Genomic DNA, 16624 nt, shown 5'->3' on the forward strand with positions numbered 1-16624 from the left:
TCTTCCTTTAGCTCTTCTAAGAATTCTTGTTGGGCTTGTGTCCAATCTTCATCTTTCATTGAGGCTTTGCTTATTTTCATAGTATTGTCTTCTGAGTTTGTGTCTTGAGCTACCCTATCACCATAGAGACTTTTTATGGCCTAGTTCTTTTGTTATTGTTTACTCATTGTTTCCAGCTTACTTTTTGAGGAACTTTGTGTTAGAGTCAGGCTCTGCTCACCTCTGGGTAGAGGTGGAGGCAGGGGGGGGAGATCACAGTCCCAAGCTTCAGGTTTTTTCGCCTCACTCTGTTCACAGCTAGTTCTGGCAGTCTATGACATTTTCAGTGCTTCAAAGGTGGTGTAATCTGGGGAGAAGTGTGGCCCAGGAACAACCCTGTTCCCTGGAGACCACAAGTGCCAACACTCTTCTCTGCCCTGGAACTGCAACTCAGAACTTAACTGATGGGCAATGGAGTTGCCAAATGGCATCCATCTCTGTGTGGTAAAAGTTCCTGGTACTATCTCTGCTGTGGCTATTGTTGCTGCCATTACCACTGCCTCCAAGATCCATAGTTGGTACAGAGGCCTTCCTCCAGGTCAGCCTCCACTCACAGACCTCTCTTTCCAACCTCCTAAATTGTCCTGGGCTAGAAAAAATGTCTCATGCCAACATTTTTTTGGTTATGTCACTCCTGGATTTGATTTGACACATTATTTAAAGTTGTTTGGAGGGCAATGTTGAGAAGGTTCAGCTAGAATGTTCCACCATCCTGGTTCCACCTCCAACCCCCCCCAACACCTTTTTTTGAAGTCTATTATGGTTGAGAGCATTGCCATCCTTCTAGTTACCCGGGTTTGCAACCTCAGGGTCATTCTCTATTCCTTATTCACCCTACACATCCAATCAGTTGTCAAATCTTATTGTTTCTACCTCCATGATCCCTCTCCCATACATTGCCTTCTGTCTATACACACAGCTACCTCCCTAGTTCAATCCTTTATCATCTCTCCCCTGGATTATTGTAATAGCCTCTTAACCAATCTACCTCCCTCCAGCTTCTCTCTTCCCTAATCCTCCCCACAGCTGTCAAAATAATCTTCCAAAAATGCAGCTCTGACCATGTCACTCTTCTACTCAGGAAGCTCCAGTGGCTTCCTATTAACACTACAACCAGCATGATTTCATTTTCATATGAACATTTCTTAAGTTCTATTCTTGTGTAAGTTTTATAATGTAAATAACTACTACCACTACAGTCATTGTTGTTATTGTTGTTCAGTCATTTTCAATTGTGCCTGCCTCTGTGTCTCCTTTTTGGGGTGTTTTTGGCAAAGATACTGGAATGGTTTGCCGTTTCCTTCTCCAGTTCATTTTACAGATAAGGAAACTGAGGCAAATAGGGTTAAGTGATTTGCTCAGGGTCACAGAACCAGTATGAGTCTGAGGCCAGATTTGAATTGAGGTCTTCCTGACTTCAGGCCTGGGCACTCTATCCACTGTGCCACCTATATAAATTACAAATAGATAAATATGCATATATTGGAGATACAGGCTCAAAAATGTTTACTGATAGGGTATATACAGTCAAAAAAGTTTTGAGACCCCCTTATCTAGAAAACTGCCAGCATTATGGGTGGCAAAGAAGGGAACTCTGAGCAAGCTGGGGGAACCACAGAACGTGAGGCTGGCCATAGGTTCCCCAAGCAAAAAGATTTTTAAGCAACTGGTCCACTAGATGTGTCTGACATAGCCATCCTTCCAAAGTGTCAAATCCTCTCAATGTCAGAGTATGGATATGCTGAAAAGGCCCTTGGAGAACATTTTAAGATTCTGAGATATCTACCCCTCCAACCCTCTGTTAGGGTTAGGCTTGAACCTTAGTCAAGGGCCTTAGCAGGGCAACCATGGCTTCCTGTGGCTGCCATATCTTTCTAGCACCGGTGAGTGATTTAAAAAAAAAAACCAGCTATATTCAGACATCCTTTTATTGATTAATTTTTCTCCTGTGGTGACTACACAGAGAACTCAGAGAGGCTCATGATGAAGAAATAGCTGCTTTGGAGGAAAAGTACAAATCATCCCTGAAAGTGGAGAAGAATGCCGCCCAAGGAAAACTTGGTATGGCCACGGTCTGGGCAGAGTGCTTCTTCTGTAACGTAGAGAAAGCCCTGTGAGCATGGCAGGGAGCACAGGTTAATTGGAAAGGATCTGCCAGGTTTCCCTTGGGGTTCTTCCTAAAGCTCAGAAAAGGAAACATCTTGTAGAGAGAAAGACTAAAAACAGGGAAATCCATTCATCAGCATTTCTAACAAGACGAGAAATCGGAGAGGCCTAATTCAAATCCCAGCGCCTCCACTCCACAGCTGGGAGACTTTGGGCATAAGAATCTCTTCCCTACCTACTCCTCGGGGCTGTTGTGAGGAGCAAAAAAATAATGTGTGTGAAAGTACTTTGGAAAATATAAAATATATATATATATATATATATATATATATTATATATATATATATATATATGTATTTGGAATTTGTATACATTTGGAAAATGTAAAATACACATATACACACATACACACACACACACATATATATATATATCTATATCTGTGTGAGATAGTAATTATTATTATTATTTGCCATGTGATGGAGCCCATCAGCCAGTCAACAAGCATTTATTAAGCACCTAGTATGTTCCAAGCTGTTAAATGCTGGGGATACAAAGAAAGCCCTGTCCCTTCCAAAAAAGCCCACCATCATTTTAGGTCTTTGATGGAGAACGAATATTTAGGGTTAGCTAACCTGGCATTTAGGGTTAACCCTGATAAGTTCTGAGAACCCAAGCCACTGTCCTACAGGGAGTGGCATGAGGTCCCTGTTTCTCACACTGTCTTGGTTCATGACAAGGATTGTTCACCAGGGATCTGGGTGGAGTTTGGTCAGGTGTAACACAGGATGTCACAAAAGCCTTAGCAAAGCTTTCAGCTATTTAAACTCTCTATTGGTGTGGCCTGTGATTTTTAAATGTAATAGTGATGACTGTTTATTTTCTCTCGTCTAGAGAGTATGGTGAAAGAGTATAAGTATTTGAAGAATATGTTCCGAATGTACCAGGTGAGATCTAGCTACTTTGAACCATTTTCAAGCGTAAGGGAAGCTGGGCCACCAATTCCAGACTTCATTTCCTGGCAGATAATCCATGGTGAAACAATCCAAATAGGGTATTGGATGGAAAATAACTCCTGGGGAGACAGGGTAGCAGGCAGCTGGGGTGGGGGTATCTACTCCAGCAAAGAGGGACTAGTACAGAGCTTTGAATTAAATTGAATTGAACTGTTCAGTACTGGCTGCTCACTATAGTGTTAATAAATTGGTAGGGCTGCTTATGCATACAGTGATTCTCCCAGGCTTATTTTTTATTCTCAGTTTTTTTGGATGAATGCCTGTGGAAACAGGGAAGTATATGTTTCCTCAGCAGATAAAGCAAGTTGAGCAGGTTGAAGTGTCAGCGTTCCAGTGTTCATTCTTAAGGGAAAAAAAATTAATTACATATTTGTGTTCATTCATTCATTAATTTGTTCATTCATTAATTCAATGCCTATAAGCCCCTGCCAATGGGAGGGAAAGAGATTGAGTTAATGTATTTTTATCACTTTTAAATCCTATTTTTTGAAACACTACCGTGTGTGTGTGTGTGTGTGTGTGTGTGTGTGTGTGTGTGTGTGTGTATGGGGGGTGGGGAGAGGGAGTATCCAGATGTGTTTTTAGCTCTACATTTGTGTGTGAAGCAAATTCTTTCTGAAAGGTGCTAAAAGTCTGATGTAAGAGGACTTTTGAGGGTTCCTCCAGGAGGTTTCCCCAACAGAAGACTCATCAGAATGCCCAGGACATAGAGGGAAGAAAAGTGTTCAAATTCCCAACAGACACCAGGGAGCATTTCTTGGGCAGCAGCTGCCTTGTCCAAGGGAATTCATGACCTTGTTAGGGCTCAGAGGGTCCATTCTCTATGACTCCAAGTAGCTGTCATTTCTATCCTTACACAGCTAGTTCAGAGAGCTGAGCTCCTGCCAAGGGCACCAAGGGACTTGGCACAAAGTAGCCTGGCATCATATCTAAAGTCTCCTTGGGTCCTCATGAAGTAGTCATGAAGAACTGACATTTCCATGGGCCTTTGTTGTTTTCATAGCACCTTCCTCATACCCACGTTGAAGGAGGAAGTACATATGCTACTCTTCTCATTTCACAGATAAGGAAACTGAGGTTCACTAAGGTGAAGTGATTCGGTCCAGCTCACATAGCTAGTTAGTGTTAGGGCAAGGATTTGAACCCAGGTCTTCTGACACCAAGCCTTGTGGCACTCTTTCCACAATATGCTACTACTTCTATTTCAGGGGTTCTTAACTTCTTTTGTATGATGGACCCAATGGGGTGCTGGTCAATATTTAATCGCTGGCAATATTTAATCGCTGGGAGAGGGGAAGTGTAGGTATAGCACACTTTTAAGTTTAATCTGCATTATTGACATTATCTCCTTCACTTTCTTAAGTATAGACAATCTACAAAACAAATCAAGCCCTGGTTGGTATGTAGGGTTTCCTGATTTCTGATATGTAAATGCTCACACTGAAAATTTAACAATCAGCTATCAGGCTGGTTTGAGCTGGCTCCAGCACATCCCTACATGGATCCCTTTGGCAGTCTGGTGAAGCCCATATGCCCCTTTTTTCAGAATAGTATTTTTAAGTGCATGAAATAAAATACACAGGACTACAAAGGAAATTAATTCTAATGAAACACAGTTATGAAAAAAATTTTAATTCCTAGACCCCAGGTTAAGAACCCCTGCTCTATTTGATTTTTCTTCTTTTGAAGAACATACCATTATTTCCTAAAAAAAACAAACAAACAAAAAAACACTGACTAATGGGCTTTTTTTACCCATTTCTTAGATGGTCTGATGGGATTTTCACCTGATTTACAATTCCAGCAGAATCCTTAAGCATAGGGGTAAAAAAAAATCTTTTCTCTTCCTTTGCTATCACAATAGTATGAACATTTCATTTTTTTTCTTGAATGAATTCTTTAAATATTCCAAACACCAAAACTGGGAAAATATTGATTTATTCCCTGTCATTTTTATTTTCCTATACATTACTGTTTTTCTCCAGACAACTTATGAGTGAGGGTGGTGTGGGGCTTTGCATGGAGAACATTACTTGGACAGGCACCATCAACTCTCTACATCCGACACTTCCATTTCAACACCATGTGATTTCTAGAAAAGAAAATATTTTTAAAAGTCTCCCCCTTCCCTTCCCTTGGGCATTCTTGATTTGTAAGACCATGATGTCCATAGATATTATATCACCCTAGGACAGTATCGCAGATGAAATGGAGGAGAAGTGGATGAGGCGGAAGGTTGAATGGGAGAAGAGTGAGAAAATGGAACGAGAAAAAATCCTATTGCAGCAAAGTAAGTGTTTTAGGCATATGAATGAGCTAAGTTTCTTGAAAGGAAATCCAATCAATTGGAAGGATTGGAATGGAAGGACTGTGGCCTGCCTCTAAGCCAGTTCCTTATGCATTCATTCCTTATTGTTGTCATTTGTCCTTCATTCTCTGAGAGGACCATTTCTAAGAGGATGCCATCACATGCAAGTGAGTTGGCTTTAAGTGAGGGTGGGCTATGCAAAATCACCAGCCTCACTTTCTCCTAATGAATTTGTGAGTGTCACAGCATGCCCCACTTGTTTCCATTTTTATTTTTTAGAACAATTTTTTATTTTTAGAATGTAACCCAGTAGTTTGCAACTTTTTTTTTGCTATGAGGATCTGTTTTGAACATAGAAAATATTTGTGGATCCCCACATCATAGTAATTGTACTATTAGTACATAATTGTGAGAATGCATGGGTGAACCACTAGTTCCACTAGTTTGCCTCAGGCAACCATTTCTTATGTTTTTGAGTATTTTGTGTTTTCCTCCTTGTATCTTTCTTTCAATCGCAAATATACTTACAAGAGTATACATATATATGCATGTACTTTATTCTCTGATTCTCCACAGAATATATACTAACAAGGAAGTTTGAGGTAGATGTAGAGGAAGAAAAAAGAAAAATAGAGCAACTCCATATCCAAACCTGTGAAAATTTCAATAAGGAGAGAGAGGTAATTCACCCAGAGGAATGAATAATACTAGTAAGCTTTTAAAAGCCAGATAACATTGTGTGCCTTGAAATGACTCATACACCATTATATTTAATAGCTAGTGGCTTTTTAGAAGCAACTCAAACTTAAGTTGAATTATGTAGATGAATCCAGGGGGCCAAGGGACCTGGTTCACAATATTGCAATAATAATAATAGCTAGCATTTGTGTAGCGCTTTATGGTTTGCAAAGCACTTCACAAACAGTTATCTCATATCGTACTGGTCATTGCATTGATTAGGGTTCTATAACAACTATTCTACTGAGTGTGCCAAGTTGAACAAATACCTATATTCACCAAAGGGCTCAAAATCCTCTTTCCAAAGACAGCATGTGATACCTTAACTGAAAAGTCCATACATTATATAGAGCAAAGGACTTTGTAACAATCAGTGACTTGGAGAGTTAGTTCTTACCATTTCTACGATTTTGTGACTTACTACTTAGATACTAATTCTGTTCTGTCTCTTTGTTCCTTCCCCCCCTTCCTCCCTCCCTTCCTTCCTCCCTCCTTTTTATTCTCTCTTCTCTTAACTCTATCTCCTATGCTAGACTGGGGAAGGGGGTGGGTTGGAGGTCACTCTCATTTTTGTTTCATCTTTGTGAATGGGACATACTTTCCTCTATGTTTCCTGTATTTGATTTAGTCTTGGTGGAGCATAGGATCACAGAATTGAATGGGACCTTAGAGAACCTCCCTCCCATCTTACAGATGACTTACATGGACTGAGGTCCATGGAGCTTAAGTGACTCGAGTGAGGTCACAGAGCTGGAATTTGAATCCAGGTCCTTTGACATCAAAATACAATGCTCCTTTCACTGCATCATGGTGCTAGATCTGAAATAGAAATTACATAAGATTCACTTTCAATATATTATCACTTTCAGGCATTCCTAAAGCAACATGAAATTGATAGGCTGAAATTAGAAGAGCTACAGAAGGCCAAGGAGGTGAGATTTTTTTTTTTGCCCTTTGGCATTTCTGGTACACACAAGTAAGCAAAATGAAAAAATGAAAGGGATTGACTCAATAACGCCATTCCTCAAATAATTTAAATCAATGGACCATAGCTAAGCTTTCTGGGGATTTTGGAATTTGTTACCTGACAAAGCCTTGAGTATCCTTTTAGACTTAGGACTGTTCTTATGTACATTAGTTATAAGCCAGCTTACTGTATGATGTTGTAGACCAGTTTGAACCAGAGCATGTCTTCCAGCTCCACTAAGGTTAAAACAAGGATGTGTACTTTAACCATCACTACACTGCCCAGTTCTACCTTTGGGCTCCATGTGTTGCAATAATGTATCCTGTGGAGGCCTCCTTGGGGAAAAAAAAAAACCCATTGCCAGATCTCTGCTCAAACCCAGTTTTACACTTCGTGGGAGGTGGAAGGGACCTCAGATGTTGTTTGGTCCAAACCCCTCATTTTACAGATGATCAAACTGATACCAGAGAGATTAAGCAATTTGCCCACAGTCCTAACGCAAACATCAGTAGCAGAGCCAGGATTTGAATCCAGGGAAACTGGTTCCAAATCCAGCATGCTTTCCCCTACACCAACACTGCTTCAACTTTCAACCTGCGTGGCAGGATATGGCTAAGGCATTAGTTTCTCAAGGGGTTCTGAAGTTTCTTAGCTGATTATGTGATTTCAAGGTCTGTCACCAAAAGCTTGAAAGTCAAGTAATGAATTTTGTTTTTGCCAATGTAATTCACCCAGACCATCTGTTCATTCAGGGAGCGGAGGGGGGCATTGAGCTTTGTCTGTGGAGAGAGTGACCATACTGATAAAATTATGGCTCCGAGAAATATTAAAGAACTGTTCATGATGGCCAAGCACATGAGCTGATTTGTACTGCTCCTTCTGCTGGAAATGTATTTGAACATAAGCTAGTCCCTGAAAACTGACCGGGAGTCTTCGTTTGTAGGGCCTTTGGACACCTTGCTGAGGTATGGACCAATGGGAGTATACAGCTCGCTTAAAGACCTCAGGAAAGTGAGGAGAACAAGACAGTGTGAGGGTTAAGTGCAGCACATGCAATCACAATATATTTAGTCTGTTACTAGGCTAAAAGTTTGTACATGAGGTGAGGAAATATCTTCTATACAGTTTGCATTTTCCCCAGCCCCTAGCACAGTGCTTTGAAACAGTAGGTGCTCCATAAGTGCACATGGAATTGAATTGACTCTTTTTCTCTTACTAAAGGTTGTGGAGGAAGAATTGCAGGCACAGTCTCTTGTTTTAGAATCGCTGAACACAGCATTGTACCAGAGTCAAATGGACCTCCAGGAAGAGGTGAGTTCCAGTGGAGGAGGGGGGATAGCAGGTACATAAAGCATGAAAGACTGACATCTGGAAAGAACGTCAGGTCATCTAGTCCAACCCATTTGTAGCACAGTAGACTGCCTCCATTAAGGTACTGTGATTGTCTGATTCAGCTGCTTGCCTAGGAAAGAGGTAGAGTCAATTTTTGAAATACCTTTCAGAAAAACCATGCAATTAACCTGGAGCAGCAACTTGAACAGAAGCTTATTGAAGTTGAGGAAAAGTATAAACATACGATACAGACCCTGACAAATGAAAATGTAGACCTGAGGTATGTATCCATAGGGATAAGAAGGAGAACACTGGGGTTGGGGGTGGGATGGGGAGGATTTTGGTGAGACAGTGGCGGGGGGGGGGGGGGGAAGCTTATCTGTAATTGTTCTAGAAAGCATCTTTGCCATTGGAAAAGAGAGAAAAGTATTTAAGCTCCCTAACACTACTTTGGAGATCAAATTACAAACAAATTTGCTATCTAGACCATGCATTTTCCTGAATTCTCATTAAATTATATTTTATTACTATTATCTCTTTTTAAAAGTTAATTTATTCTTCATTTTGCATTTGATTTTTTAAATGAGCGTTTCCATATAGAGAACAGAACAAGAAAATAGGATTATATATAAAACTACTCCGTCCCCCAACTTGGGGCATATTTACTGGCTGTACCCCATGATTGGAATGTTGTCCCTCTTCATCTCCACCTCTTGGCTTCTCTAGCTTCCTTCAAATCCTAGCTAAAATCCCACTTTCTCCAGGAAGCCTTTCTGATCCCCTCTAATTCTAGTGCTTTTTCTCTTACTGATCATCCCAACTCCCATTTATCCTAAGTATTCACAACTTTTTTGTAAAGAGTTTTTTCCATGATGTCTCCCCCACTGACTGTTAACTCCTTGAGAACAGGGACTGTCTTTTACCTTTCTTTGTTTACCAGTTCTTAACACATTGCCTAGCACGTAGTAATCAATTAACAAATCCTTATAGACTTTATATGACTGACATAAATCTTTGTTTCATAATGCTTGCTGTATTAAAAAAAAAAAGGCATGAAATCTCACACATGGCTTTCAAAGCCGTCGTCCTGCTTGTCTGTGCATTAAATTTTTTTTCTCTGTGGCTTTATGTTTTGAAGCATCACTATTGCTGACCTCTTTTCTCCCCCTAGCCCCTTCCCCCAGTTAGAAACTCAGAGAAAGAAAAAAGAAACTCTTGTAATAAATAAGGATCATTGAGCGTAAAATCACACGGTGGCCCTGTCCAAAAAATGTGTCTCTTTTTCTGCACCTTTAGCCTCATCGCCTCTGTCTCAGATGGTATGTAACATGCTTCATCATAAGTCCTCCAGTGGCAGGACTTCTCATCTCCTTGATGGGTTCCTAAATCTTTCGAAGTTGCTTTTCTTTGCAGTGGTATTGTAAGGTGTTTTCCTGGCTCTGCTTGCTTCACTCTGCACCTGCTACCCAACATGCTCTGAAATGGTCTCTTTCACCATTTCTTATAGATAAATACTATTCCATGACATTCAGATATCATAATTTGTTCATTCTTCAGTTAATGGACACCCCTAACCCTAGATGATAGTTATTTTCTCCTCCCCTTCAGGATCAGGAAGTTATGTTTTGTGAGTGATCATTCCCTTCCTAGTATCATACTCCTCTTAACACCCCTCCTCCATTTTCCTTTTTTTTCCTAGTTAATTTATAACCAGTATCTTTTTTTATTATTATTTTCAATGATCAGCCATTCATTTTTCCCTCGTCTCCCCCCACCCACCTATCCACTGAAAAGAAAAAAAAACCAAACTACAGAATTCCTGAATTACATACGCACAGTCAAACAAAACGGTTTTATTTTGGTCACTTCCAAAATGAATTTCTTATTTTGCCCATTAGTCCATCTCTTTGTCATAAGGATAAGGTGGGCAGGGTTCTTCTTTATCAGTCTTTTCTCTGGAATTATGGTGGAATTATTATGTCAGAGTTCTTAAGTCTCAAAATTATAGTTGTTGTTTTTACAATATTTGGGTTACATTGTAAATTATTCTTGTTCTGCTTACTTTACTCTGCATCAGTTCATACAAATCTCCCAGGTTTCTTTGAGATTGTCTTTTCTCTCATTTCTTACAGCACAATAGTATTTCAGTACATTTGTATGCCACAATTTGTTCAACCAGTCTCCGATGATGACTCTCCCCTTAGTTTCCAATTTTTCCTACCATTCAAAAGGAGCTGTTATAAATATTTTTGTATATATAGGACCTTTTCCTCTTTCTTTGATCTGTTTGGGGTATAATAGTCCTAGTCGTGGTATTGCTGAGTCAAAGGACATACAAGTAACTTGTGTTATCATTTCTGTGACTTATCTCTTACTGGCATTGATTCAGATTTTATTCTTCTACTTCTACTCTTCTTCTACTTCTTTTCAGGCCAGCATTTGTACGTCAAGTAAGGCTACATTCCAGTGATGTAAATGAAAACATTAAAACAATGAATAATTGTTCAAAAAAACCCAAACAATATTAGTCCCATAGTTTCCTCCCAAATAAGGCAGAATGTTGTATACATTGTCAGATGTGGACATCAATAAAACTTTTTTTTTAAGTTCCTAACTCACCATAGTGACTTTGAGAACATATTACCTGTCCTTGAAATTCAATCAAAAATAATATTCCTTTTTAAATCTAGGGGCATTACCAGTTATAATTAAGATCCCACCTGGGCAAAAGGATGGGGCCATGTTCTCTTACTCATGAGAATGCTACACATTCTCTATATTTCATTTCTAAGATAATATCTTTTCCTTCACTCAACAGGAGTATGCTAATCTTAAAGAATGAGGAGCTTTTCACAGAAAGAAGCAAGAGAAATACCAGGCAAGAATCTTTTATCTATCATGACATACTTATTGAACCTGAAGATCTGGACCCAGAAGAAAAAAGTTGACTGTCTCCCAGGGCCTGGAGAATTCATGTGAAGAACTTCCTCTCAGGATTGCCTTAGACTCATTCAGTTTTTGGGGTGCCATATTTTTGGTTTTGTTTTCACAACTTAACTTTGTTCAGAGTTGTTGGAAACATAAATGTCATTGAACTAAGATTTTCTTTCCCCATCTACCCCCACTTTGAGGTAATCTATGAACCTTACTGTTCATTTGATTTTCTGCCTCAGTATGGCTGAGTATTTTGATGATGATAACACAAGGAATGTTTTCCCTTAGCCAACATTTACGTGCCATTAAATTAATTTTTCATTCTCTCCCTCCTTATCATCAGAAGAGGGGTTCTCCTTAAGTCCGTTCTCTTGCTGAAAAAGATAAATATGTGGTTGATTATATCTTCCAAAATCATAAGATGCTAGAGTTGGAAAGGGTCTCGGCAATCTTCTGGTCCAGGGGTGGGGAACCTGTGGCCTTCTAGGTCCTCAAGTGCAGCCTTTTGACTGAGTCCAAACTTCACAGAACAAATCTCTTTAATAAAAGGATTTGTTCTATAAAACTTGGACTCAGTCAAAAAGCCACACCCGAGGACCTAGAAGGCCACATGTGGCCTCTAGGCTGCAGATACCTGTTCTAGTCTATGCTTTTCATTTTCCAGATGAGGAGAATGAGGCCCAAAGAGACTTGTCCAAAGTAACACAACAGGGGCAGCTAAGTGGTGCAATGAATAGAGTACCAGCCCTGAAGTCAGGAGAACCTGAGTTCAAATCCAGCCTCAGTCCAAACACTTGACACTTACTAGCTGTGTGACCCTGGGCAAGTCACTTAACCCCAATTGCCTAAAAAGAAAAAAAAACTACCAAAAAAACTGCAAAGTAACACAACCATCTAATGGTAAAGCCAAAATTAGGCCTTAGAACTCCCACTTCCAAGTCCAGTGCTCTTAAGACTATGCCATACTTTCACACTACCCTACCTTTCCAGAATCAATTTGTTGGAAAACAATCTAATTTATAAATTCTACATAAAACTGGATCCTTGGATCTAGAGTGGCATGGTATAGTAAGAGTAGGTGCTAAACAAGGGCCAGATAACCTGAGCTTGAAGTTCTGGTGCTGCTGCTAACTTTCTGGATCACTTTGGGGAGGTCAGTTGACTTTCTGTGGATCCTAGGTTATCTATGGAATGTAGGTCTTGGACAAGATGAACTCTAAGGTCCCTTTCAGTTCTGATGTTCTCCTGATTGACCCCAGTGTTCTATAAACTGTGGCTCGGCAAGAAGTTTTTATGGTTTCTGTCATCCTCTATTATCCAGAAATTTGTGACTTTGGGAAAACAATCATTAGCAAGGGCGAAAGCCCTGATGATTGACTCAGGAAATTTTGATGATAGGAGTAGTCTGTTGAATTGAAGAAGTCTACCAGTGGATTAGATGCTTATGGTGCTACTCACTTGGGAGGCCCTGGTTATAACTTCATACACTTGAATTTTAGGTTGAAAAAAAAACAACAACAAAAACTTGACCTAAGGCAATACTGTGTTATTCCAATGGTGATGAAGAAGATATGATGAATCCTTCAGACAAAGTTAATTCAACCCAATTCAATTCAGTTAATCACCTACCATATTCCCAAGCAACTGTGCTAAATACTAACAATGTAAAGACAAAAAAGAAAACAGCCGCTGCCATCGAGGGGCTTATATTCTTCTGCAGGTAGAACAGTATTTGGGGGGTGGGGGTAGGGAAGAGAGCAGGATCAGGAAAAGCTTCATGTAGAGGATGCATTGTGAGCAGAAGCTGATACTGCTTCTTCATTAGCTAGGGCTCCTCAGCTTTGCTGTCAGTCAGAAAGCATTTATTAATCCTCTTCCTTATACCCAGCACTGCGCTAACAGGTGCAGATACAAAGAAAGGCAAAAGACAGTCTCTGCCCTCAAGAAGCTCACAATCTGATGGGGAGACAACATGCAAATAAGTATATGCAGACAGGCTACATACAGAATAAAGAGGAGATAATCAGTAGGGGAAAGGCGTTAGCATCGAGAGGATTTGAGAAAGGCTTCCTGGAGAATGTGGGTTATTTCTTGTCACCTTCTAAATGAAGGTAAACTGAGGCACAAAGTTCTGAGCATGTTCAGTTTTTGGCAAGGTTGGCAGTTTCTACAGACAAAAAGAGAAACATCCGAAAGCAAGAAGACAGCATCACAGATGGGGGAAACAACACAATTGGCTAGAAATTTGGAGTGCAACTGCTCCTTCCACCTTGCAACTATGGGAAACTCATTGGCAGTGTCCATCTGCAGGGCTAGGTAGCTTCATAGCAATAACAGACCAGACTTTCTTGGAGGACAGTGTCAGTCTTCAGAGTTTGGTCTGAAAAGAGACAAATAAATTAGGTTGTATATGTGCTGCTTATTCTGTATAAGCTAGCAAAATCATACATGTATGGGAGCACAGTAAACTGAGCTCACTTTGGGGTTAGGCTGCACAAATTACATACCTATAATGTAAGGAAGTATTCCCTCCTCCCTTTCCCCTGACTCAGAATGCCTGTGTCTTTTGTCAGCCAAAATGATGGTTTCCATAAGACAAGGAAGTACCCCTGACCTCAGGGTGTCTGTCCTTTTGTTAATTGAAATTACAATTCCCATAGAATACGAGAGTGCCCCCTAGGATGTCTGGTTTCTGTCAGCCATAAACAAGGGAATGTCTTAACAAGAAGAGAGTGTCATAACAGGATAATGTCCATGAAACAACAAGATAACAAGAGAAATTCTATTAATCAAGATAATGTCTGGTTCAAGTCACCTGGTCTTTATCAGTCATAAACAGGGGAATGCTCCAGGTCAGCTTAATCCAGCAGGAGAACTTTGGTATCACAAATGATTATGCTATGTTAACTCAGAGTGGGTCAAAATGTCTTTTTCTGATTGGCCAGTCCAGGTTTTTGGCCTCCTTTGTGTAATGAAGGGCTGAAATGAGTCTCACAACAGTGTGGCAGAGATAACAAATCAGACTTCCTGATGTCTACCTGCATCTTTCAAGGATAACAGATTTCCTTAATACAACAACAGAACAGACTTAACCAACTTAGTGTGTGGGACAATGACCAAAACCAAGAGTTTGGAGTCTGAATCAGAGATCAGAAAAGGTCTTTATTCTTTCTCATGAGAAAGGGTACAGCCTTTGTCTCGGCAGCCAGGAAGTGTGCAGCTGGCTGTGAGAAGCAAAGTTTTGTAGACCTAACGTGTGCCCCCTCCCACTCTCTTACCTCTTTCCCCCATTGGCTGGGTACTCAAGGCATACAATCTAAACACTGCAAGTAATACCCAGTAGAAGCAAACATTACCCATATTTGGGAACTAGATGTGTGCGTGTGCCAGGAAGCCAGAGCGACCAGGAACTGCCTGTGCTGATGTGGATTTTTGAGAAGGGTGAAACTCAACTCGGGTCTTCGGCCTGAGGGAACTGTACTTTAGGCCATCTCTCACAAGGGGAAAGCTGAACTTATACATTTCTGAACTTAACTCAGAAACCAGTGTGACTTAGGCAGTATACAAAATGACGGTGATACAGAATAGAATCAGTTACAAAAATGGAGATAATATCAATTTGATTTTTCTCAGTCCCAAAGAGCAGTCTGTGTGTTTCCTAAGATGCTCTTTCAGGTATGGTAATTTGAGTTTCACCAGACCAATGCTTTAACGACTTATTCTGAAATGCTCTTTTAATTGTGCATGTCTCCCACAAATCCCTCAAACAGCTAATTATGCCTGACTTCTGCTGTCACTGCACCATCTTGGGTGAAATCGTTACCACAGCCAGATTTCACTGGAAGCCACAAGAAACAAGGTCTACTGGTGATGCCTGGTACATTTATGAGATATACTAAATGAATAAATGCTGAGGATGTGCTTTTGTGCCCTGTATTTTTCTCATATTAGCCAGAAATACGTGGTCACCACATTCCAGGACCTTATGACTGACCATTCATCTATTGAACAAGCATTTATTAAGTGCCTACTATGTGCACCATGCACATTCTATTGAGAAGAAAAACCATGTGAATCTACATAGAAAATTGAATATAAAAAGTAATCCAAGAGATTTACCAAAGGAGGACACTAGCAACTGCAAGAGTCAGTCAACAAATATTTATTAAGTGCCTACTCTGTACCAGGCACTGAGCAAATCACTTGAAATGCAAAGAAAATCAAGGAAATCCCTGCCCTCCAGGAACGTACAATCTAATGGGGAGTTCTGAGGAGGTTACTCCACTGGAGAGCACTAAGATACCATGTTTGTTGTTCTGTCTTTTTTTTTTTAAAGAGAGAAACAAATAAATGAGTTCATTGTTAAGATCTTAGTCTTCTCTGAAGAGGCAGAAAAGAGTGCTTGAGGCAGATGGAGATAAGATGTGACCAGCCAAAAAAGCGATCAAAGAAGACTATGCATTGAAGCCCCCTTCAAGAACAACTCTTCCCCTCTTCTTTTTTGTTCTCTGCTTATCTCCTCCAGACTACATGATATCCCAAGCATTTTGGAGCCCTGCTTGCTCCTTCCATTCTCTTGTCCCCTTCCCCCTGTTCCATCAAATTGTATTTAAACCATACCTTTGACCTGGCTAACCACCCTTGCCTGCTACAGGAAGCAGGGGCCACTTTGTTACCTTAGGGGGAGCAGGGCCAGCTGCCTGTGCTCTGCCTCCCACCTGGAGTAGAGCCCATTAGGGCTCTGCCTCACAGGGAGCAGGCCTGCTTGGGTGTATAACCCCAATAAATGCCTTTCTTTATCTTGGGGACTGTCCAAGTGAATTCTTTCAAGATATTAGGACCTGCATGTCTATTCCTCATCATTTCAGTTAGCACCCCAACATTCTTGGGGTCTACCTTAAATTTATCACCAATGGCTACAGAGAAAGTCTAAGTCAATTCTTTCACACCTGAACCATTCTCCCGACTCTGACCTCAACGGTATGGTTTTAAATACACTTTTATGGAATAGGGAGAAAGTGACAAGAGAATGGGAGGAGCAAGTGTGACTCCAAAATGCCTGGGATATCAGGAAGTGTGGAGGTGATAAGGGAAGGGAACAGGAAAGAGGAGGGGAAGAGTTGTTCTAGAATTGAGAGTGCTTTGTGAAAGTACACAGATAAGTGCACGGTGGGGGCTTCAAAG

At 40.5% G+C, this 16624-nt stretch overlaps 1 protein-coding gene across 2 annotated transcripts in view; it reads left to right on the top strand.

Moving 5' to 3' along the window:
• Window positions 1–11766, top strand: part of FLACC1 (flagellum associated containing coiled-coil domains 1) — a 35966-nt gene extending 24200 nt beyond the window's left edge. For both annotated transcript variants that reach the window (XM_020970748.2, XM_020970786.2), the window contains 8 exons: window positions 2003–2100; window positions 3040–3092; window positions 5352–5451; window positions 6046–6149; window positions 7077–7139; window positions 8396–8485; window positions 8677–8786; window positions 11325–11766. In XM_020970748.2, the coding sequence (XP_020826407.1) occupies window positions 2003–2100; window positions 3040–3092; window positions 5352–5451; window positions 6046–6149; window positions 7077–7139; window positions 8396–8485; window positions 8677–8786; window positions 11325–11454 (748 nt within the window). In that variant the 3' untranslated portion in view covers window positions 11455–11766. The remainder of the gene's footprint in view (window positions 1–2002; window positions 2101–3039; window positions 3093–5351; window positions 5452–6045; window positions 6150–7076; window positions 7140–8395; window positions 8486–8676; window positions 8787–11324) is intronic.
• Window positions 11767–16624: the final 4858 nt, after the last annotated feature.

The sequence above is a fragment of the Phascolarctos cinereus genome, unplaced genomic scaffold, assembly GCF_003287225.1.
Source record: "Phascolarctos cinereus isolate Bilbo 61053 unplaced genomic scaffold, phaCin_HiC Scaffold_7;HRSCAF=346, whole genome shotgun sequence".
Taxonomy (NCBI): domain Eukaryota; kingdom Metazoa; phylum Chordata; class Mammalia; order Diprotodontia; family Phascolarctidae; genus Phascolarctos; species Phascolarctos cinereus.